General features: G+C 40.4%; 1 protein-coding gene across 4 annotated transcripts in view; it reads left to right on the plus strand.

Annotated features, from left to right (window-relative positions):
• The window catches only part of TMEM117 (transmembrane protein 117), a 581,240-nt gene that overhangs the window by 480,728 nt on the left and 74,602 nt on the right, over positions 1–25,910 (plus strand). For 3 of the 4 annotated variants that reach the window (XM_060191440.1, XM_060191438.1, XM_060191441.1), the window contains exon 7: positions 15,809–15,907. The exons of the other annotated variant lie outside the window; for it this stretch is intronic. In XM_060191440.1, coding sequence (XP_060047423.1) covers positions 15,809–15,907 — 99 coding nt within the window. The remainder of the gene's footprint in view (positions 1–15,808; positions 15,908–25,910) is intronic. 4 annotated transcript variants of the gene reach the window in all.

Raw genomic sequence — 25,910 nt, forward strand, 5'->3', positions numbered from 1 at the left:
TATTCCTCGCACCCACTTTTGCTGCAGTTTTTATGAGATGTTTGTGAAATGACAGGGTGCGATCGAGAGTAACGCCAAGATAGACTGGCTGGGCTTCATGCCGGATTCTCGTATCGCCAAGCTGCACATTAAGCTCACGCGAGGCCGAGGCATGGTGTAGATGGAAAACAGATGATACCGTTTTTGCAGTGCTAGGGATTAGTCGCCATTTTTTACAGTAATCAGATATCAGAGACATGTCTTTCATGAGTGTTTCCTCGAGGATGTCGAACTTGGATGCATGAGTTGCACAGCAGATGCCATCGGCGTAGATGAACTTTCTTGAAGAAGTTTCTGGGAGGTCATTGATGTAAATATTGAATAGCGTAGGAGCCAGAACAGAGCCCTGGGGGAGGCCACTTGAGACAAGTCTCCATCTGCTAGACTTGTCACCCAGATGCACCCGGAATCTTCTGTTTTGGAGAAGAAACGATATAGTGTTGGCCACCCATGGAGGCAGGCATCTTGAGATCTTGACTAGGAGACCACGGTGCCAGACCGTGTCATAGGCTGCAGTGAGATCAACAAAGACAGCACCCGTCTTTAAATTCTTCTGGAATCCATTTTCAATGTAAGTTGAGAGGGCCAGGGCTTGTTTGCAGGTAGATCTTCCTGGGCGGAAACCAGCTTGGGCGGGTGATAGGAATTTCTCTGTAAGATGAGAAATACGTGACAGAAGCAGCCTCTCAAGGAGTTTGTAACACATGGAAAGGAGAGAAATTGGTCTATAGCTGGCGGCCAGTGTTGGGTCTTTCTTTGGTTTCAAAACCGCTATTATCTTCGCACGACGCCAAACTTTGGGCATAGACTCAGATTCCAAGATGTGGGACAGGAATGAAGCGAGCCACTTCTTTGCCGCGGGACCCAGGTTAAGAATGAGTTCTGGGGTGATGTTATCATAGCCAGCAGCTGTTCCTGGTTTAACCCTCTTCAAAGCATCTTCCAGTTCAGACAGTGTAAAGGGAGAGAGTTTTGGAGATGGACAAGATAACCGGAAATGGGATGACCACTCATGGGAAATTTCTCTTTTCCAGACTGTGTGGATCTTAGCACGTCCAACTTGAGTTAGGTGACTGGCCACTGAGTTTGGAGATACAGGAGGATAGGAGATGGGAGGGGGTTGGCTACCGGCACCCAGTCTGTGAAGAAGCTTCCAGACCTTCCTACTTGAGTGGGTGAAGTTCAGACTTTCCGTGAGTTGCTGCCAGCGGGCTTGGCGTGCTGCATCCAGGGAGGCAATGAGATTGTCAGCCACATCTGGGTCGCCCGACTCATCATACTGTTTTAGTAGTTGCTGGCATTCAGCATCAAGACAAGGCGTATAATTAGCACGTCTCCCATGAGGAATGGCTTGGGAAGCTGCTTTGAAGATGGCTTGGCAGAAGCGCCTGTAGGAGTCTTCAGAGGGGATAGAGTTAATTGGAATTGCAGGAATAGATTTGTTGGTAAGATCACTGAACAGACGCCAGTTTGCTTTCCGAAAGTTCCATCTTAGTTTCTCCGAGCACAGAATCAGTGGGGGCTGGAGACCAATGTGGATGACAGCTGGGCGGTGATGACTGTGCGGGAAGATCTTGAGAACTTGTCTTGTAGTGGGAAAGGCTTGGCCGTTGACTGTGCTAATCCAGCATAGGTCGGGTGACGAGTCTTTATTCCATCTAGCACTGTGAAAAGAGCCTGGCTGTTTGGGATCGTATAATAGGGAGAGGTCATTCGCTGAAGCTCAGTCAGCTAAGATAGAGCCGTCAGCACGAGTGGAGGAATATCCCCAGTCTTGGTGATGACTATTAAAGTCTCCAACGTAAACGGCTGGGTGATTCGGGCTAGGCAGGACCTCACTATCCCATGAGGCACTGGGAGGCTTATATACGTTGATGAGCTGAATAGTTCCAATAGTAATGGAGTCGTAGAAGGTCGAAGAGGCCGTATGGTAAACGTCCACAAGACACGATTTGGCGTAGATGACTCGGCCGTGTTTAGGATGGAGATTATAGCATATTAAATCGAATCCACTGATGGTGAATCAAACAGCTTCATCGACTGCTATATGTGTTTCTTGTAGGCAGATAACATCTGCCTGATGCTGTATCGCTAATTGACCAATAAGAACGCGTTTGGCAAAGGACAGCCCCTCAACATTAAGTTGGAGGACTCAAAGAGCAGGACCAACAGCTTGAAAGCTGTCAGGAGCTGCTTGTTGCTGGCTTTGAAAGTGACTGGGATCCATGTGGATTCACTCAGCTAGGAAGGATCGTCAGTTTCCTCAATGAATGGGTACTCACGAGATGCACCACGGGAAGGTCGATCCAATGCATTGACTTCTTACTTCAGACAAACCTTACTTGTCATGGAGGAGGCTGAGAAGTTATCTACCACTTTTCATTGTGGTTCAAGTGTAGGTTCTGGCTACATTCACATGGATAATGGTTCTGGAACATTTCCTGTTTGACCTCTAGGGCTCTCTAGGTGATTCAATGTGTAGTGTCTGAGATGAACCCAACAAGTGCACTTAGCCAACTCAACAAATAATGGAACATCTTTCCCAGATAGCTAGAATGTCTAGGCATTCTATTTCTGCTCAAATTCACAAGACATTTCATGCCACTTCTCAGAAGACTCTGATTCACTCCTCTCAGTAGGAATAAATTTGATTTGATTTTCAACGTTTTAGAAAATGATCCACATCCCTAATAGACTGTAATTTTCCTGTAAGGTCAGAAAACACAGTCCATCCCCACTGAACTTCTGGAGGGAAGGCCAATATAAATATTTTCAGCACTTCTTTTAGTTATATTTCAAAACTATGCTATAAAATAAGAATTTGTGAATCTAACTAGCATGCAACTAATAGTCCGCAATGCAGTTAGCTGTAGAGACATTTCATTGCCAACCAGCAGGAAAGGTTGTAATGATATATACAGCACCAACACCCGCAGTGAGTGATACCCCCACCCACCTCCAAAAAATATCCACATCCTAAACCTTGGGACCTGAAAATATGTTAAGCATATGGCAAAGGGAAGTTAATGTTTTAGGGAGATTGGGTTATTTCAAAGAGCCAATGTCATCACAAGGGTCTTTAAATAGAAGGGGCATGCAGAAGAGAACCAGACAGATGGTAGCACAAGAGCTTGACCCAGCACTGCTAGCTTTGAATACAGAAGAAGGGTGCCACAAACCAAGGAATGCAAGCAACATCTAAAAAGAACAAGGGGTAAGATTATCTCTTTGAGTCTGTAGAAGGGACATGGCCAAGCAGATAGCTTGATTTGGGGTCAGTGACGTCCATTATGTAACCTCCAGGACTCTTAAGATCAAGTTAAGCTCAATAATCTTATAATCTTTTTTTTTTTCTTTATTGGGGGACTAATGGTTTACAGTCAACAGTAATATACAGTAGTTGGTACATGTGTACCATTTCTCAGTTTTCCACATAACAGTTCAATCCCCTCTAGGTCCTCCTCTGCCATCATGTTCCAGGACCTAAACCCCACCCCACCCCCATTTGGTGCAATAACAGCAAACCCAGTCCAAGTTCTGCACATCTTGTAGCTTTTCCTTGTTTTTTAAAAATATATAATTTATTCATTATTGGATAGAGATAGAGAGAAATTGAGAGGGGTGGGGGAGAGAGAGGGAAATAGAGACACTGCAGCCTTACTTCACCACTCGTGAAGCTTTTCCACCAATGGCTTGAACCTGGGTCCTTGCACACTGTAATATGAGTGCTTAACCAGGTGCACCATAGGCTGGCCCCTTACTTTTCTCATTAGAAGTTAGGTTAAGGAAGTTGGGCGGTAGCACAGCGGGTTAAGTGCATGTGGCGCAAAGCGCAAGGACCGCTGTAAGGATACCAGTTCGAGCACCCAGCTCCCCACCTGCAGGATAGTCGCTTCACAGGTGGTGAAGCAGGTCTGCCGGTGTCTATCTTTCTCTTCCCCTCTGTCTTCCCCTCCTCTCTCCATTTCTCTCTGTCCTATCCAACAACAGCGACACCAATAACTACAGCAATAAAAAAAAATCTACGTTAAACTATCTCCTTCTGTTGCTTGATAATTTCTTTAATTTTTTTTAAATGGCAGTGTTTTATAGATAACCAGTTCAGAGTGATCCTATTTCATTGAGGCCTCGGAAGTTTTCTTTTTAACCTGTATATTTGATTATTACATATTGTTTTTGCTGGGAGTGTCAACCACATAAGGAAAAGTACTTAGTGATTTTATCAGGAATTTGTTTTTCTACATATATTTTTATTTTAGAGAGACAGACTGAAATACTGCTCAGCTCTGGCTTATGGTAGTGCTGGAGTTGAACCTGGGATCTCAAAGCCTCAGGCACGAAAGTCTTTTACATAACCACTAAGCTATCTCCCTAGCCCAGCAATTTATGGTAATTTCTAATGTAACAAGGCAACTAGAGGTAATTAACATCACTAGAGGGGATATACAGTATAATGGTTGTGCAAAAAGACTCTCATGCCTGAGGCTCCTAAGTCCAATGTTTAATCCTCCACACTATAATAAACCAGAGCTGAGCAGTGCTCTGGTAAAAAACAAAACTAAAACAAAACAACAAAAACATCCGTAGAGATGACCACATGTGCTTTCTTTTAACTTGTCTACTATAAACTCTTGATGTAAATAACTACATGAACAAATTTTTTAATGTCTATTTTTTAATATTTTATTATATTTGATAGAGACAAAAGAAATTGAGGGGAAAGAGGGAGAGAGAGAATGAGAAACGGAAACAGACACACTTGTACTGTAGTACTGCTTCCCTCTCATGAAACTTTCCTCCTGCAGGTGGGGACTAGAGCTCGAACCTAGATCCTTGAGCATTGTGATATATGTGCTCAGTGAGGTGTGCCACCACCTGATCCTAAGAATAATTTCTTTTTTTTAAATTTATTTTTTAATTCCTAAGAATAATTTCTTACCTTACCCCTTCCTTACATCACTAAAATATATACTACTTTTTAACAGATTCAGTTTTGCAAGTCTATTTTAGGTGAAATTTGTAGACCTTATTTTTTTCTCAATTTTTGGATGCAAGTATATAAATGAATTGAAAGCTGATTTTTGCTGTGCTCTAGAATAATTTAAATCTATGGAAGCTATTTCTGATATGTTTTGTATTGTCCCATGCCTTGTTAAAGATTAGTTTCCTCAACTTCATTTTTATATTATACCAATAAAATTCATGGTACTTAGAAACAGAAGAAAAAAAAAGGTAATCTATACAACAGTTTTAGATCAGACTCCATCTTTTAAAGTCATATATATATTTTAAATTTTAAGTCATTGCTCTAATTATGGGAGGAAAGATAAGATGGCACACAGGATCCAAACTTGTGTGATTTGTTAACATCGTAGGCTGTGAGTTAATTAGCTTTCTCTTTCTGTGATGCTTTATTGTTTACAGTATTACCATCACTGTGCTTGTTATGACTTATATGAAAGCCTGTTTACTTTATGGCAATCACAGATATACTGTTAATTTATCTTTTGTAATCTGAACTTGGACTATGTTTGTGGAAATGTCTAGATACAAAAAGAAATCTTCCCGGGAGTCGGGCTGTAGCGCAGCGGGTTAAGCGCAGGTGGCGCAAAGCACAAGGACCGGCATAAGGATCCCGGTTCGAACCCCGGCTCCCCACCTGCAGGGGAGTCGCTTCACAGGCGGTGAAGCAGGTCTGCAGGTGTCTATCTTTCTCTCCTCCTCTCTGTCTTCCCCTCCTCTCTCCATTTCTCTCTGTCCTATCCAACAATGACAACAATAATAACTACAATAATAAAACAACAAGGACAACAAAAGGGAATAAATAAATAAAATAAATATTAAAAAAAAAAAAAAGAAATCTTCCCATCCATTATGGTCAGAACATTTTAGTGGAATCAGTCTCTGTGTTTGGGAGTATGCTTTTCAAATGTACTTCTCCATTCCTAAGCCCAAGTCCTGGTAAATGTGCAGGTGAAGGGATTGATGCTTCTCCAAAACTCAACAGATTTATCCATCTTCCTTTCTTTATGAATTTGGATTCTGAAGGCTGTCTGATCCACTGCAGTGCCCTCCAGCTCTAGTCCTTAGGAGTCATTTTCTCCCTTTCTCCTTCCCTTCCTTCCTTCCTTCCTTCCTTCCTTCCTTCCTTCCTTTCTTTCCTTCCTATTGATTTAAACCATAGGATAAGAAAGGTACAATTTCACACAATTCCCACCACCAGAGTTCTGTATCCCATCCTGTCCATAGAAAGCTCCCTTATTTTTTATCCTTCTGGGAACATGGACCCAGGATCATTATGGGGTGCAGAAGGTGGAAAGTCTGGCTTCTGTAATTGCTTCCCCACTGGACATAGGCATTTCCAGGTTGATCCATACCCCCAGCCTGTCTCTCTCTTTCCCTAGTGGGGCAGGACTCTAGGGAAATGGGTTCCCAGGGTACACTGTTAAGGTCATCTGCCCAGGGAAGTCAGGTTGGCATCATGGTAGCACCTGCAACTTGGTGGCTGAAAAAGCCTTAAATATATATAAAGGAGGACAAATTGTTTAAAAATCAGTTTCTTCCATGGTCCTCTCAGGAATGTTCTCAGTATGAAATTCAGAAAACAAGTCATTGAAAATGTACATGGGCTTAGCACTTAGTAGCTATAAGGGAGCTACTAGGGTTATGAATATGAGTAAAATACATACTTTCTCTTTTTTAGATAGTGTCAGAGGGCTGGATAGAGCATAGTGGTTATGCAAGTGGCTCTCCTGACTGAGTTTCCAAGTCCCGTGTTCAATCCCCAGCACCACCATAAGCCAGAACTGCTTGTTGCTCTGATTTCTGTCTCTGACTCTTTCTCACTGAAAGAAAATAAATAAAATGTATTTAAAAAAAATAGAAGCAGAGGAGTGGGAAGAAAAAGGAGAAGCAGAGAGACAATGAAAAAGACTACAGAACCAAAACTTCCTTCAATGCAGTGGTGGCCAGGCTTGAACCTGGGTCCTGCACATGGCAAAGCAGCACAGGATCCAAGTGAGCTATTTCGCTGGCCCATATCCTCTTTAAAGAGCCTCAAATTCTCAAAATTGAATTCTTTATGAAAGTTACATGGAGACCAGGACATGGCTCCTAGTAGAGTGCACTCTTGACCATGGGTGAGGGCCTGGGTTTGAACCCTCAACACTATGTGGAGGGTACTATGCACAACTCAGGGGAAGTTTCATGAATAGTGAAGTATCTCTTCTGTCTCTCTTCTCTCACTATCTCTATCTGAAATCATTTTATTATAAGAGTAATAAGAAAAAGAAAAAAAAAAAGCCTCTACCAGAAGTGGTAGAATCACACACTAAGACACCCCAGTGCCAAAGAAAATGAAAGAGTATGAGAAAAGGTCAGAGAGGTGACTCAGCAGGTAGGATGCATGTGTGCACTGCCCAGGTTCAAACCCCAACACCACATGGAAAGTTTTATGGCATCAACTGAAGCTCCAAGGCTGTGGTGTCTCTCCCTTTCTCTTTCTCTCTCTGAATGGAATAAAAGCAGCCAAGGGAAGGAAGTATACACACACACACACACACACACACACACAGAGAGAGAGAGAGAGGGAGAGGGAGAGGGAGAGGGAGAGGGAGAGGGAGAGGGAGAGGGAGAAGGGGAGAGGGAGAGGGAGAGGGAGAGGGAGAGGGAAAGGGAAAGGGAAAGGGAAAGGGAAAGGGAAAGGGAGAGGGAAAGAGACAAGTTCAACGAATATTTAAGCATTGGAGAAAGAACCATAACCCATCTATATACAATTCACATTTCAGCCACTGTTATAAAAATTTGAGTGGGCTTAAAATGTATTTAGACATCAAACTCTGTTTTAGAGAAGAAATAAAAGATAAAGAAGTAAGCATGCCTGAATTAATCTAGAGAGCTAGCAGCTTTGTCTTCTGAACCAAATGCATCACATTTGCCAAGATGATTAAGTGGAAAGTGTCTTTTCTTCTGCTGAAATTTCGACTGGTTTTCACTTGTTCAGAAGTCCCTATAATGTTCAGTAAAGTGGTTGTGTACATTTGCATAACAAAGCAAGCATGCACAGTTAATCACTGCCTTGAAATACAGTGTGGTACCTATTTGAGTATCTGTTATATTTATATTTATAAATGAACTACTGATAGTTCATTTTTGCTCCCACTGGAGAGAAGACATTTTATTTTATTTTATTTTATTATTTAAGAAAGGATTAATTAACAAAACCATAGGGTAGGAGGGGTACAACTCCACACAATTCCCACCACCCAATCTCCATATCCCACCCCCTCCTCTGATAGCTTTCCCATTCTCCATCCCTCTGGGAGCGTGGACCCAGGGTCATTGTGGGTTGCAGAAGGTAGAAGGTCTGGCTTCTGTAATTGCTTCCCCACTGAACATGGGCATTGACTGGTCGGTCCATACTCCCAGTCTGCCTCTCTCTTTCCCTAGTAGGGTGTGTCTCTGGGGAAGCTGAGCTCCAGGACACATTGGTGGGGTCTTCAATCCAGGGAAGCCTGGCCAGCATCCTGATGGCATCTGGAACCTGGTGACTGAAAAGAGAGTTAACATATAAAGACAAACAAATTGTTGAGCAATCATGGACCCAAAGCTTGGAATAGTGGAGAGGAAGTGTTAGGGAGGTACTCACTGCAAACTCTAGTGTACTTCTGCTTTCAGGTATATATTTTCAGGTATATAGGTTTGCTATATATAGACTCCACTATCTTGAGGAATTTCCCATCTATTCCCATTTTTTGTAGAGTTTTGAGCATGAATGGGTGTTGGATTTTGTCAAAGGCTTTCTCTGCATCTATTGAGATAATAATGTGGTTTTTGGCTTTGCTTTTATTGATGTGGTGAATGACATTGATTGACTTATGGATGTTGAACCAGCCTTGCATTCCTGGGATGAATCCCACTTGGTCGTGATGAACAATCTTTTTGATATGCTGCTGTATCCGGTTGGCCAAGATCTTGTTTAATATTTTGGCATCTATGTTCATGGAGAGAAGACATTTTTTTTTTTTTATATTGTCAGATTGCTATTTGTAATAGGTGTTGAAGTTTTTCAAGCAGGAAATTACTCAAGCATTTTGAGTTCCTTCTTTCAAATCCCAGTGTATGGTATGGCTAAAGTTCTGGGCCTGTAGGCACCCCCATTTCCCAAAGTCAGAATCCCCCAATATTTGAGCTCCATATCTGCACAAGTCCAGAGCTGGTTAGTGAGCTGTCATAGAAGTTCCATTAAAGATTCAACTTTCAGAGGCGGAGCTACGAGCAGCAGATCTCTTTCTCTCCTCTCCTCTCCTCTCCCAGATCAACTAGGAATACCAAAGGAGACCACCCAGGACCGAAACAAGACAGGACTAGAATGACCACAGGAACCCAGTAAATCACCAGTGAGTACAAACATGTGTGGCTGGTGACAGAGAGGAGAGAGGAGCCTAAGGAGAGATTAAGTGACTGCTAACAATTCAGCAGTTTATCAGTTGAGACAACACCTCCAGTCTGCTCCACCAACAAGGCGACAGCTGAAGGGAGGAGAGGACTACCCAGAGACTCAACAAGTACAACTCTGAGTCTCCATTGATACTACCCTCAGAATCTGGAGCAGCAACAGGGAGGGACACCAGGGGACAGAGATCTAACCAGGAAACTCAGGAGACGACCTATACCTTGGTGGCATAGCTGAGGGGCTGTGAAAGTCTCTTTGCATAACCACTGGATTATCTCTGCCACACCCTGCTTTATCTCTTGGGTAGGAGTCAGTGATTAAGCTGAAGACTATTGGTAGTTTAAAAGCCCTCAGGCTCCCATAGCCTACAGGGAAGAAAAAAAAAAAGGCTTTTAAACCACTGAGCTCCAACTCAGAGATTTAAATACTATTGAAACAACTGTTAACTTCTGCCACTGTGAACCCTTTAATTAACTTACTTAGACACAAGTCAATCCAGGCAATAGTGATCAATAATTTGAAAAGTACTGATAAAGGGAACTCATAACATAATATATAAAATGGTTAAAATAACAAGAAAAAATATTGGAGAATCAAACCAGGACAAGAGCCCAGCTAAAAGTCCCCCAGAGGGTGAAGCACAAAATAACGAGTTCAACATCCAAACATTAGCTAAGGAAATAATAACAGGAGTGAGTAAAGAATTTGAAAAATCATAATCAGAAATACAGGAACAACAAATGAGAATATGGAAGAAAATACTAATTATCTCATGGTTATTAGAGAGCTGAAAGGTGAAATCCCTGAGCTAAGAATACAACTAGCTGAACAAGCTAAATCAGTATCAGAGCAGGGCAACAAAATAAATGAACTCCAGAAAACAGTAGAGGGCAGAGAGAATAGAATCTATGAAGCTGAAGACAGAATTAGCAAGATTGAGGATGAATTAGAGACAACTAAAAAAGAAGTAAGAGATCTCAAAAAGAGATGAAGAGATGCTGAAAACAACAAGAGAGTCCTATGGGATGACTTCAAAAGAAATAATATATGCATTATTGGCATACCAGAGGAAGAAAGAGAAGGAGAGGAAGAAAGCATTTTCCAGGCCATAATAGCTGAAAATTTCTCTAGTCTAGACAACATCAAAGACATAAAGATTCAAGAAGCCCAGAGGGTCCCAAACAGAATTAACCCAGAGCTAAAGACACCAAGACATATCATACTTAGAATGGAAAGGAACAAGGATAAAGAAAGGATCCTGAAGGCTGCAAGAGAAAAACAAAGAGTCACCTACAAAGGAAAACACATAAGATTAGCAGCAGACTTCTCCATACAAACACTACAGGCCAGAAGAGAATGGCAAGATATCTATCGAGTGCTCAATGAGAAAGGCTTTCAGCCAAGAATACTATATCCTGCTAGACTGTCATTCAGACTAGATGGAGGCATCAAAACCTTCTCAGACAAGCAACAGTTGAAGGAATCAACTATCACCAAGCCTGCCCTGAAAGAAGTTCTGAAAGGTCTCCTATAAACAATCAGATCACCACAAATAGGACATATATCAAAACACTCTAAAACTCTACAAGAATGGCGTTAAAATATCTTCAATCTTTGATATCAATAAATGTCAATGGCCTGAATTCACCTATTAAAAGACACAGAGTAGGAAGATGGATCAGAAAACACAACCCAACAATATGCTGTCTACAGGAAACCCACCTAACTCAACAAGACAAACACAGACTTAAAGTGAAAGGATGGAAAACTATCATACAAGCCAATGGCTCACAAAAAGGGGCATGAACAGCTATTCTCATATCTGACATGATAGTCTTTAAAACAGATAAGATTAAAAAAGATAGGAATGGACACTACTTAATGCTCAGAGGATCAGTTAATCAAGAGGACTTAACAATTATTAACATCTATGCACCCAGTGAGAAGCCATCTAAATATATCAAACTTCTACTGAAAGAGCTATAGCAATATATTAACAGTAACACAATCATAGTAGGGGACTTCAACACCCCACTATCTCAACTTGACAGATCATCCAGGCAGAAAATCAATAAAGACATAAGGGAGCTAAATGAAGAGATAGATAAACTAGAACTATTGGACATTTTCAGAGTCATTCATCCCAAGAAACTGGAATACACATTTTACTCAAATCCACATGGATCATTCTCAAGGATAGACCATATGTTAGGCCACAGCATCAGCCAATTCAAGAGCATTGAAATAATCCCAAGAATCTTCTCAGACCACAGTGGAATTAAATTAACACTTAACAATCAACAAAAGATTAGTAACAGTCCCAAAATGTGGAAGCTCAGCAGTACACTTCTTAACAACTTCTGGGTCAAAGAAGAAATCAAGGAAGAAGTCAAAATGTTTCGAGAGTTCAATGAAAATGAAGACACAAGCTATCAAAATATTTGGGACACAGCTAAAGCAGTCCTAAGAGGGAAGTTCATAGCTATACAAGCACACATTAGGAAACAAGAAAAAGCACAAATAAACAGCCTGATTGCACATCTTAAAGACCTAAAAGAAGAACAAGAAAGGAATCCTAAAGCAACGAGAAGGTCAGAAATCACTAAAGTTAGGGCACAAATAAATAACATTGAGAATAGGAAAACCATACAAAAGATCAACGAAAGTAAATGTTGGTTCTTCGAAAGAGTAAACAAAATCGACAAACCTTTAGCCAGACTCACAAAACAAAAAAGGGAGAAGACCCAAATAAATCGGATAGTAAATGAAAGAGGAGATATCACAACAGACACCACAGAAATTCAACATATCATGTGAGGCTTCTATGAACAACTATACGCCACCAAGCTAGAGAACCTGGAAGAAATGGACGATTTCCTAGATACTGACCAACTTCCAAAACTAAGTAAAGAGGAAGTGGATAACATTAACAGCCCCATCACAGCTAATGAAATTGAAACAGTTATCAAAAATCTCCCCCAAAATAAAAGTTCTGGACCAGATGGTTTTACAAATGAATTCTACAAAACCTTCAAAGAAGAACTAATACCTCTACTTTTAAAAGTCTTCCAGAAGATTGAAGACACTGGAATACTCCCTGCCAGCTTCTATGAAGCCAACATCACCCTGATACCAAAAGCAGACAGGGAAACAACCAAAAAAGAAAACTACAGACCAATATCTCTGATGAACATAGATGCGAAAATATTGAACAAAATTCTAGCCAACCGGATACAGCAGTATATCAAAAAGATTGTTCATCATGACCAAGTGGGGTTTATCCCAGGCATGCAAGGTTGGTTTAATATACGTAAATCAATCAATATGATCCACCACATCAACAAAAGCAAGACCAAAAATCACATGGTCTTATCAATAGATGCAGAGAAAGCCTTTGACAAAATACAACATCCCTTTATGATCAAAACACTACAAAAAATGGGACTAGATGGAAAATTCCTGAAGATAGTGGAGTCTATATGTAGCAAACCTACAGCCAACATCAGACTCAATGGTGAAAAACTAGAAGCATTTCCACTCAGATCAGGTACTAGACAGGGCTGCCCACTATCACCATTACTATTCAACATAGTGTTGGAAGTTCTTGCCATAGCAATCAGGCAGGAGCAAGGAATTAAAGGCATACAGATTGGAAGAGAAGAAGTCAAACTCTCCTTATTTGCAGATGACATAATAGTATACATAGAAAAACCTAAAGAATCCATCAAGAAGCTTTTGGAAATCATCAGGCAATACAGTAAGGTGTCAGGCTATAAAATTAACATTCAAAAGTCAGTGGCATTCCTTTATGCAAACACTAAGTTAGAAGAAATTGAAATCCAGAAATCAATTCCTTTTACTATAGCAACAAAAACAATAAAATATCTAGGAGTAAATCTAACCAGGGAAGTGAAAGACTTGTATACTGAAAATTATGAGTCACTATTCAAAGAAATTGAAAAAGACACAAAGAAGTGGAAACATATTCCATGTTTATGGGTTGGAAGAATTAACATCATCAAAATGAATATAGTACCCAGAGCCATCTACAAATTTACTGCTATCCCCATCAAGACCCCAAGCACATTTTTTAGGAGAATGGAAAAAATGCTACAAATGTTTATCTGGAACCAGAAAAGACCTAGAATTGCCAAAACAATCTTGAGAAAAAAGAACAGAACCGGAGGCATCACACTCCCAGATCTCAAACTATATTATAGGGCCGCTGTCATCAAAACTGCTTGGTACTGGAACATGAATAGACATATTGACCAGTGGAATAGAATTGAGAGCCCAGAAATGACGCCCCACACCTATGAACATCTGATCTTTGACAAAGGTGCCCAGACTATTCAATGGGGAAAGCAGAGTCTCTTCAACAAATGGTGTTGGAAACAATGGGTTGAAACATGCAGAAGAATGAAACTGAATCACTGTATTTCACCAAATACAAAAGTAAATTCCAAGTGGATCAAAGACTTGGATGTTAGACCAGAAACTATCAGATACTTAGAAGAAAATATTGGTAGAACTCTTTTCCACATAAATTTTAAAGACATTTTCAATGAAACGAATCTAATTACAAAGAAGACTAAGGCAAGTATAAGCCTGTGGGACTACATCAAATTAAAAAGCTTCTTCACAGCAAAAGAAACCACTTCCCAAACAAAGAGACCCCTCACAGAATGGGAGAAGATCTTTACATGCCATACATCAGATAAGAGTTTAATAACCAACATATATAAAGAGCTTGCCAGACTCAACAACAAGACAACAAATAACCCCATCCAAAAATGGGGGGGGGAGGACTTGGACAGAATATTCACCACAGAAGAGATCCAAAAGGCTCAGAAACACATTAAAAAAATGCTCCAAGTCTCTGTCAGAGAAATGCAAATCAAGACAACAATGAGATATCACTTTACTCCTGTGAGAATGTCATACATCAGAAAAGGTAACAGGAGCAAATGCTGGAGAGGGTGTGGGGTCAAAGGAACCCTCCTGCACTGCTGGTGGGAATGTCAATTGGTCCAACCTCTGTGGAGAACAGTCTGGAGAACTCTCAGAAGGCTAGAAATGGACCTACCCTATGATCCTGCAATTCCTCTGCTGGGGATATATCCTAAGAAACCCAACATATTCATCCAAAAAATCTGTGTACACATATGTTTTTGGCAGCACAATTTGTAATAGCCAAAACCTGGAAACAACCCAGGTGTCCAACAACAGATGAGTGGCTGAGAAAGCTGTGGTATATATACACAATGGAATACTACTCAGCTGTAAAAACTGGTGACTTCACTGTTTTCAGCCGATCTTGGATGGACCTTGAAAAAAATCATGTTGAGTGAAATAAGTCAGAAACAGAGGGATGAATATGGGATGATCTCACTCTCAGGCTGAAGTTGAAAAACAAGATTAGAAAAGAAAACACAATTAGACCTGAAATGGCATTGGCATATCGCACCAAAGTAAAAGACTCTGGGGGGGGTTGGTGGGGAGAATACAGGTCCATGAAGGATGATAAATAACATAGTGGGGCTTGTATTGTTAAATGGGAAACTGGGGAATATTATGCATGTACAAACTATTGTATTTACTGTTGAATGTAAAACGTTAATTCCCCAATAAAGAAATAAATTAAAAAAAAAAAAAAAGAAGTTCCATTAAATAAAATGCATTTCCCGGGCACTCCACAACTTTGTGAGTTAAGCAGCCAGTTCCAGGTCTGAACTCCAGTGACAGATTACAAATGTGTTTTCCTCTCTGGAGCAGTGAGCCAGCTAAGTAATTTCTAAATAGTATACTTGTCATCCAAATGCAGGTCGATGTTATCACAGGTTGATCACAAACCAGAGCTTTTTTACTCTAGGTGATGGACCAACTTTTTTTTTTTCTTTCTTTCACTGGAGAACATCTTGAGAGTTGATACCAATTTTATTAACTTGGGCTGATTTCCTCTGAAGTTTAAAACTGGTTCATTCCATGAAGTTAGGAACTTCCTTGTCATCTTCTTTATTATTATTATTTTATTAGTGATTTAATAGGGATTTAAAGAACTATGTGATAATAAGGGAATAATTCTACACCTTTCCTACCACCAAAGGTCTGTATCCTTATTCCCTCCATTGGAAGCAGCAGTAGTTTTCCCAAGGTCACAGGTATGGGTTAACTATTATTCCTGTACTTATCTATCTATATTTACATATATTTGCCCCCCTTTTTTTATGTTCCTGCCTTTTCTTCCTTTCTAAGACATGACTACACCCATTACTACTTCTGAGTGTCCTTCCTTTATTACTTTTCTTTCTACAGGTCCGGATGGAGTTTGAGTTCAGAGCCCTCTGGTCATCTTCCCCTATCATTTCTCCCCATCTCGGAGTATGGACCAAAATTCTTTATAGGGTACACAAGGTGGTAAATCTGGCTTGTGTAGTTGTTTCTCCACTGAACATGGGTGTTGATGGGTCAAACCATACCCCCAGCCTGTGTCTATCTTTGCCTAGTGGGGCAGAGCTCTGGAGAGTTGAGGTTCTGGGATATGTTGGTGAGGTTGTCTGCTCAGGGAAGTTAGAATGGAAACATGGTAACTTCTGCAACTTGGTGGCTGAAAAAGGAGTAAAATGTAAAGAAGGACAAAATTTTTGATAAACAGGAACCAAAAAAGTAAGAATAGAACAGATGAAATTAGCGATCTTAGATTGCAAAGAAGCTGTGAAGTCTATTTTAGGAATGTTTTATGGTGTTCATGACTTTAATAATTTTTGCCTAAGACTGATAGCTAACATGAAGGTGGAATAAAAATATTGTCTGGGCAATAACTTGGGTCCATCTGAATATCAGATGTCAGGATCAGGAAAAAAAAACAAACTAGTATAGTCATTGGCCCTTTGGAATATAATTGGAATATAACTAAAATAGGTCTACTAACAACAAAATGGAGACCCCCAAATCTTCATCTGTAATATTCCAGCCATTTTTTAATTTTTTTTTTTTTTTTAACTAGAGCACTGCTGAGCTCTGGTTTATGGTGGTGCTAGGGATTAAACCTGGGACTTTGGAGCTTCAGGCTGGAGAGTCTCTTTGCATAACAGTTATGCTATCTACAGCCCTCCCCCAGCCTTTAGGTTCATGATTAGCCAACAATTATGTTAACTTTTCTCTCAGCCACCAGGTTCCAGATGCTAACATGACCCCAACTGGACTTCCCTGGGCACAGGACCCTACCAATGTGTCCTGGAGCCCTGCTTCCCCAGACCCCCACCCCACTAGGGAAAGAGAAAGACAGGCTGGGACCTGTCAATGCCCATGTTCATCCGGGAAGCAATTACAGAGGCCAGGCCTTCCACCTTCTGCACCCCATAATGACCCTGTGTACATATTCCCAGTGGGATACAGAATAGGATAGCTATCAGGGGAGGGAATGGAATATATAGTTCTGGTGGTGGGAATTGTGTGGAGTTGTACCCCTCTTATCCTATGACTTTTGTCAGTGTTTCTTTTTTATAAATAAAAATTTAAATATATATATATATTGTCTGGGAAGATGATGTCAGAGTTAAGAATAGGGATAGAAAGCTGGATCAAGGAAGAGAGTAGCTCCCAAACTTGAAGAAAGTATATAAATACATTTAACTGTTTACTTCATTGCTCTGACCTAGGGCCCATATCTATTCATATTTAACACAGGAGCCTATGTAACCTCTGAGTCCCTGTTAGTCTGAGCTTACAATCCATGGTTACAGCTGGGAACATTCTAGGCTGCACTCATTTCAGGACCAGTCTTCCTCAGGTGGCAGAGTAGGCTGACCCAGCCTCCCTTTGGAGAGTGGGGTAGTCTCTATCATTGCCTTTTCATCTTCTTAGCACCACTGTTTGGCCATCAGTGGCAGTAAGAGTTCACTTCCTTTGCCATGAATAGTAACATTTCCAAAAGATTTCAGCACTCATCACTGTGAGGTCTATGTAGAGTTTGAAGGTTTAAGAAAAAGTAATTTTATTCTTCTAGTGAATTAAAAATAAGAATTCCAGGAGGAAACAATTACCTTTTGTGTTTCATAGGTTCAGTTACTTTTGGGAAACTATTATCACACACTAGACAAGGCAGCAGATTCTAGCCAGGTAAAATTCTACTCTCATGAACTGTCTCATAATTGGCAAAATGAATATCTCATAATTGGCAACTAAAAGGTATCTGCTTGGAACTTGAACAAGTTTTCCCCAATGTTCACCTTAAAGTTTTGCAAGCATTTCAACTCTTATTTCTAGAGAGTTCTAGAATCTTCCTGTAGCATAAAAAAAAAAAAATCTCCCTCTTTACCATAGTGTTCAGAGATTATTTAAAAGTCTATGGGTAGAATGGCCCGGGTGGTGGCTCACTTCATAAAGTGCACATATTACCAGACTTAACAATCTGGGTTCAAGCCCCTGGTCCCCACCTATATGGGGGATGCTGAGAGAGAGAGAGGGTTCAACCCCCCAGTCCCCACCTATATGGGGAGGGATGGAGGGAGAGAGGGAAAGAGGGAGAGAGGGAGAGAGGGAGAGAGAGAGAGAGAGAGAGAGAGAGAAATGTCAAGTTCAATTCTGAATACAATAAAGACAGCTGTGGAATCATAGACAAATGTCAAGGTTTATGTGGCATGAGAGTGTGGGTAGGGTGGTGTATGTGTGTTCAAATTAACTCACAAGACACATCAAGGTTTGAGCCAGATATTTAGGGTAAGGCATTCTCTCTAAACTGAGTTAGTAGGGTTAAGTTATGCAGGCATGAAGACAAAGGCATTTGGCCTAGTCAAGGGCAGCACTCAGAGGAGCCTGACTAAATAAAGTTGGTTCAAGGAGAGAGTTTTTGTCAGCTGTCCAACATTGTGAGCACACTTTATGCCACAGAAATGAACTTTTGAAAATGGTCTGTGGGGTCAACCTATCACTAAGAGCCATTGAGTTGGAGCCTATTTTAGCACTCCAAAGTATCCATATCTGTTTCTCCCCCCATGTACAGGCCTCCTGCCTGAGACTTAGAGGGATTTTTTTTTGGCATTAATAATTTACAGTACAATCATTGATAATAGTTTCCCATCTCACAGCTGTCTGCAAAATACTCTTACCCCCTACATCCTTTTCCACCACCATGTACCAGGACTTCAAGGCACAATCCCCATGCCAGCCCTCTCCTTGCCCTCCTTCCCAGAGTCCTTTGCTTTGGTGCAATACACCATATCCAATCCAACTTTTACTTTGTGTTTGCCCTTTCTGTTCTTGTTTCTTTTATATATAGGTAGATATAAATATAGAGGTATAGGTATAGGTATAGGTATAGATATAGTATTTTTTTTACTTATTTTGTATAAAGACGGAGAGACACTGAGATGTATAGAGGAGATGGAGAGAAGAGACAGACACCTGCAGACCAGCTTCATAGCTTGTGAAGCTTCCCCCCTGTAGGTAGGGATTGGAGGTTTGAACCCACATCCTTGTACATGGGGATGTGTGTGCTCAACTAGGTGTGCCAACACCTAGCCCTCCTGTTCTTGTTTCTTAAGATCTGCCCATGAGTGAGATCAAGTCAGAGAGCTTTGATTGTTTTGTTTTTGTTGTTGTTTGTTTGTTTATTTTTTTTTATAGGACAGAGAAATAATGAGAAGGGGAAATAGAGAGACACCTGCAGTACTGCTTCATTTATGAATCTTACCCCTCCTGCGGGTGGGGATGAGACAGTTTTTTTGTTTTGTTTTTTAAATTTTATTATTATTATTTATTTTCCCTTTTGTTGCCCTTATTGTTGTTGTAGTTATTGTTGTTGTTGTTGATGTCGTTGTTAGATAGGACAGAGAGAAATGGAGAGAGGAAAGAAAGACAGAGAAGGGGTGAGAAAGAGAGACACCTGCAGACCTGCTTTACCGCCTGTGAAGCGACTGCCCTGCAGGTGGGGAGCTGGGGGCTCCAACCGGTATCCTTATGCAGTTCCTTGTGCTTTGAGTGCTTAATCCGCTACACTACCACCCGACCTCCCTTTAAACACTTAAAAAGGAACCACTTGTCAGCTGAAGCTTACATGCTGATATCTGAGATCATGAGACAATTGTTCATGAGTTAGAGCCGCAGGGAGACTCACTGGAATGCAGTGGGTGCTAGTGACTATCTTTCTGAATGTCTATAGAATTTTACAAGCAGGGAAACAGACCAGAAGGTGGTGCACCTGGTTGGGCATACATACCAGGTGCAAAGATCAGGGTTTGAGCCCCTGCACGAGATCTGCAGGTATCTCTCTTTCTCGCTTCCTCTCTATCTCCCTCTTTTCTGTCAATTTCTCTATGTGTCTATCAAAAAGAAAACAACAACAAGAATTTAACAAGTATTTTTCTGAGAGTGTTGGCTGTCCTCTCTTTGACACTGAATTTTCCCTTATGCTACAAGCTTAGTGGCTACACAGGGAGGGGGTTCATACCTGCTGTTAATCTTCACCCCCCCCACCCCCACCAGGGCTCCCTGATTCTCTGGGCTCTAACTCATTGACGGATGAAAACCTTTTTTTTTTTTTTTTAATGCTTATCACATCTGCCACATGGGCTTTACCTATGCTACCAAAATCTACTTAGCTAATTAAAGCAATATTCATGCAGTTATGTCTGTGAGTGCTTGCTGAGTGCCCCCTCTGTACAAGAGACATCAGAATGCTTCATTGACTTAGCAGGTACGATCTGACAGAGAAGTACTTTCCCCCTATTGGCAAGTGGACTGAGACCCAGGAAGACACATTCTCAATACATCACTTGCTAGCTCTGGTACACTTGATTGCTGCCTAATCTCTCTGGATCGTAGATTTCTTAGTAAAGGGATGAGCACAGCATTACAGCTGCTAAATATTGATGCAAGAAAGAAATTGGGGGGTTGAGTGGTGGCATACCAGGCAGAGTGTGCACATTACCACTTACTAGGGCCCAAGTTCCAGCTCCTACAGTTCCCACCTGTGGGTGGACAGTGAAGGGAGAGTTTCATGAGCAGTGATGCAGGTGACTCCTTCTCTCCCTGTGTGTGTGCACGCAATATAGATATATAGATTTATACATATATAATATATAGATATCTCACCTATCAAATAGAAAAAGAGAAACATTTTAAAAATTAATAAATTGCACAATATTTTATTTTTACCTTTTTCCTTGCTTTGCATGGATGAATAAGTTTGGGCAAAGCATTTCACTTATGAGGTGTAAAAATAGCTCTCACTTAAATCATTGAAGCCACTCTTTACTGAGTTCTACCAAACAAAGAATATATTAGACAAAGGATGAGACCAAGAGAAAAGACAGGGGGAGGCTTGGTGTCAAGGAAATAGTGTAGAGGTAGTACATCAGGCTTTAAGCCTGAGAACCCAAAGGCCACAAGATCAATCCTTAGCATCATATGCCACGCTGAGCAGTGTTCTGCCCTCTCTGCATTCTCTCTCTCTCATAAATAAATAAATTAAATATTTTATAAAAGAAAAATTGGGAGTCAGGCGGCAGCTCAGCGGGTTATGCGCAGGTAGGTGGCACAAAGCGCAAGGTCTGGCCTAAGGATGCCAGTTCTAAAAAAAAAAAAAAAGCAGGGGAGTTGCTTCACAGGAAATGAAGCAGGTCTGAGTTGGAACCCCCGCTCTCCACCTGCAAGAGAGTCGCTTCACAAGCAGTGAAGCAGGTCTGCAGGTGTCTTTATCTTTCTCTCTCCTGCTCTCTGTCTTCCCCTCCTCTCTCCATTTCTCTCTGCCCTGTCTAGCAAAGACAACATCAATAAGAACAACAATAATAATTACAACAACAATAAAAAACAAGGGCAACAAGGTGAGTCGGGTGGTAGCTCAGCGGGTTAAGCGCACATGGCGCAAAGCGCAAGGACCGCTGTAAGGATCCCAATTCGAGCCCCGGCTCCCCACCTGCAGGGGAGTCGCTTCACAGGTGGTGAAGCAGGGCTGCACGTGTCTATCTTTCACTCTCCCTCTCTGTCTTCCCCTCCTCTCTCCATTTCTCTCTGTCCTATCCAACAACGATGACATCAATAACAACTACAACAACAACAACAACAAAAAATAAGGGCAACGAAAGGGAATAAATAAATTGAAAAAAAAAGGACAACAAAAGGGAATAAATAAATAAATATTTTTTAAATGCTTGTTTAAGGCTGCCTTTTAGTATGGAATAATACCCCTGTTACCTTACAGTCTTGTTGATCATTATTAAATCATTAATAAAAATATATAAAAAAGAATTAAACTCTTAGTGGTATACTTATAGTATATACAGATAGTGACTTTTGATGCATACTGGAATGTTATATTATATAATGTAATATTATTTTAATTAAAATTATTTTTAAAGTTGTTTAAAAATAATGTCTTGATAGAAGTAGCACTGTCTTTTGGACCTGGAATCCAGTAGCAATAGTGACTATCCATAAATTATACAATAAATATAGAAGTATGATTTCTGGTGAGTTTTCTTATGAAAAAGTACTGGGAACTTTTTAGACAAGGTGAGCTTAGTATGGTCTAGAGAATTTGGTTATAGATCACCTTTCTGGACAATCAACTAGGTGAAGAAGGAGAGTGAGAGAAAAAATTAACTTGGGCAAGATATCTAAATTCGAGTTTTCAGTCTGGTTCTTTTTCCTGAATTACATTGATTAACTCTCTGAAATCTCAATTGTCTCATTTCTTTTTTAAAAATATTTATTTTCCTTTTTGTTGCCCTTGTTTTTATTGTTGTTGTAGTTATTGTTGTTGTTATTGATGTCGTTGATGTTGTTGTTGGATAGGACAGAGAGAAATGGAGAGAGGAGGGGAAGACATAGATGGGGAGAGAAAGACCTGCTTCACCACCAATGAAGCGACTTCCCTGCAGCTGGGGAGCCAGGGGCTCGAACCGGGTTTCTTGCGCAGGTCCTTGCGCTTTGTGCCATGTGTGCTTAACCCGCTGTGCTACCACCGGACTCCCAATTTTCTCATTTCTAAGAGAATTTTGTTGTATTTATCACCATAGCATTGGCAATTACTACAAAAGTGAGTAATCATGAGTGATTACCCACAGTGTCCTTTCTCTCCACTGCTTCTTCGATGACAAACTTTTTCTGAATACCCAAATAAAATTATATCCTTCTTCCCACCCCCCCCCTCCCTAAATCCTGTTCTGGTCAAGACAAATAACTATAATGTAGAATTGTATTTGATGTGAAAATACCAATATCCTATTCAGGGCATTTAATTCCAAGTCATCTGTTTGATGAGTAAAGTAATTAAGGGAATGGATTCATTGACTTTAGCAAAAGAGCATGAATTCTGCATCTCATTAGCTTGAATGTGCGAAGCCATGTGACTGACAGAAAACCTGAAGAACTAAGAGTTAGGAGATGTTGATAGTAGCTGAGGGGCTTGAAAAGTCATTGGAGAATGACTCAGAAGAGTCCTAAATCCTTTTAGGTCAGTCATTTTAGGAAACTGAAGAATGAAGCCTGTGTCCTTTTCAGTTGGCTAGATGTTCTTTCTAGAATTCTTAAGAGTCACCTTCAATGAGAAACTTGATGGTATGTCAGTCCCTTGAGTTCCCCTAAAGAAAAAACCCTAACCAGATGTGTGGGAAAATATGAAATGACATGTTCAGGCTCAACAGCTAATGAGGGAATTGGGACTAAAAAGAAGAAAGTTTGAATTTCAAATCTCTAGCATTAAAGGTAAAGCTAAGATACATTGCATTTAGTGGTAGTCATTTTTATATAAAAAAAAATGTCTAGAGACACTCTCACTATAGAACTGGTGAAAGACGTAGGAACTTTTGTTGGTGTTTTGTTTGCTCTTAGGTAAAAAGTATATCAGTAAATAACATGTATTTGTAAGCCTATGTTCAAAGCCATGACTTTGAACAGAATTAGTCAGATTTTGCTGGGTAAACTCATTTATAATATTCAAGTGTCAAGATATTCAGACATTTACATTGTTGACTTAGCTTGTATATCAGAAACCAGGGACATTATTTAAAAATTTTTGTTAGTGATTTAATATTGACTTACAAGTTTATAAGATAATAGAGGTATACACTGTTCCCACCACCAGAGATCTGTGTCCCCATCCCCTCCATTGGAAACTGTAGTTTTCTCAAGATCACAGACATGGATTGACTTTAAAACCATATATATATATATTTTTTTTCTTTGCAAATGTTTTTTCTATGGTCCTGCCGTCACTTCCTTTATAAGTCAGATACCAGTGTCTGACTTCCTCTGGTGTTTTCTAGATTCACCTCCCTTTCAGAGATGTTATAAAAACAAATTTTCTGGTGACAGACACTTGGGATCCTGGTGGAAGGGGGAGTTCAGAGCCCTCTGGTTATCTTTCCCTATCATTTACCCCTCTGAGAGTATAAACTGAAATTCTTTTTGTGGTCCAGAAAGTTCTGGCTTCTATAATTGCTTCTCTGTTGGACATGGACAGCAAGCCAATCTATACCCCAGCCTGCCAGAAACACACAACTTTTAAATGGCTTAAGTACTTAAGAGTTTATTACAGAGCCTAGTTTTTCTGTAGAGGAAATATGATATATATGACAAACAAAGCAAATTTAGGACAGGCGATGAAGATATTTAACTACTTCCTGAATGTTGTGTTGATTCACACTCTGACAATAGAATGATACATATGATAATTTATTGCTGAATTTTTTGGTAGGAGGTCATAAAATATTGTGGACAGACTCCTCCTCCTCCTCCCCTTCCTCCTCCCCTTCCTCTTCCCCTTCCTCCTCCCCTTCCTCTTCCCCCTCCTCTTCCCCCTCCCCTCCCCCTTCTCCTCTCTTCTTCCACTTTTCTATTATATTGGACATAACAGAGAGAAATTGAGAGGGGAAGAGGAGATGGGGAGGAAGAGAAAAACATAGACATTCACAGACTTGCTTCACCACTCTGTGAAGTGTGTTCCCCCGTAACCCCGACTCCCGCAGTGAGGAGCTGGGACTCAAATCTGGGTAACAGGTGCACCACTGCCTGGCCCCTTGAGGACAGATTCTGTAGTTAGATTTGTTCAAACCCTCATTCTCAATTTACTAAAATGTTATGTTTCTTAACCTATGGGGCCTTACTGGTTTCATCTGTTAAAAAAAAAAAGTGGGGGAATGATGATGATAACTTAGTAAATTTTAGCTATATTTATTTAAAAATAGGACCAGAACATGAATTTATGGTATGGAATTAAAACTGTGCCAGAAAAACCACTGTCATGCATATATTAACACTTAGATACAAGCCTACATATAGTTCTTATTTGCCCTGAACTACTAATTTGTATTCTGTACCATGTCTAATCCATTCCAATTTCTAAGTATTTCATAATAGAAGTGTCAGCATTGGGTTTACAGGGAAATGAATCACATGCTTTTATAAGATTTTACTGATTTTTTTTAATGATCTATGATGATTAATGAAACTTTATTAAAAACCAAAAGGAAATAGTTCCTGGATTCCTAAAATTATGTTTTAAAGCAATGCATTAGGCCCTGAGGTGGGGGGGGAGGGGAGCTTAAAAGTCACATTTCAAAGTCTTTTCTTTTATGCCAGAGCTTTATTTCTCAAATAAACTCTATATGTAAAATGTGGTACTGGTCATATTTGTAGATGTTTAATTCTGGACATTTCTTCACTCTTTCTCCTCTCTATTGTTGCACTCTGCAAATACTAGAAAATATTAGTTAGAAAAATATTCCTTTTTGCAATCACTTGAGTTAACTTTTTTCTTTTTTGCCTCCAGGGTTATCATGGGGGCCCGGTGCCTGCACTACGAATCCACTGCTCCTGGAGGCCATTTTCTCCATTTTTTTGTTGCCCTTGTTGTTTATCATTATTTTTATTATTGCTATTGGATTGGACAGAGAGAAATTGAAAGAGGACGGGATGACAGAGATGGGGAGAGAAAGATAGACAGCTGCAGACCTGCTTCACCACTTGTGAAGTGAACCCCCCCTGCAGGTGGGAAGCTAGCGGCTTGAACCCCCAATCCTAACCCTGCTCCTTGTACTTTGTGCCATGTGTGCTTAATCCACGGCACTACCACCCTGCTCAAGTTAATATTTTTCAAAAAGACCTACTAGTGGTTAGAGAAGTTCTTGAAGGAGAAGAAAAAAAAAAAGATGAAGATACTGACAGAGGTGCTCTAACCATTGATATGTAAGACGAGCAAACCTGATGTTTTTAGTTGCTATTTGAAATTCAGTGCCTTCAGTAACTTTAGTTTGTTTCTGTCCTGTGTCACATTCCTTTGCAGTTGTGGAAACTTGCAGAATATACCTGGTGGCTTGTTGAAGGTGAAAAATTATAGGTTTTATGTGAAGTAATCTTCACAGATTCCTATCGGAGTATATAGGAGTATATAAGAAAAAGCCAAGTAGAGGACAGA

The sequence above is a fragment of the Erinaceus europaeus genome, chromosome 5 (genome assembly GCF_950295315.1).
Source record: "Erinaceus europaeus chromosome 5, mEriEur2.1, whole genome shotgun sequence".
NCBI lineage: Eukaryota > Metazoa > Chordata > Mammalia > Eulipotyphla > Erinaceidae > Erinaceus > Erinaceus europaeus.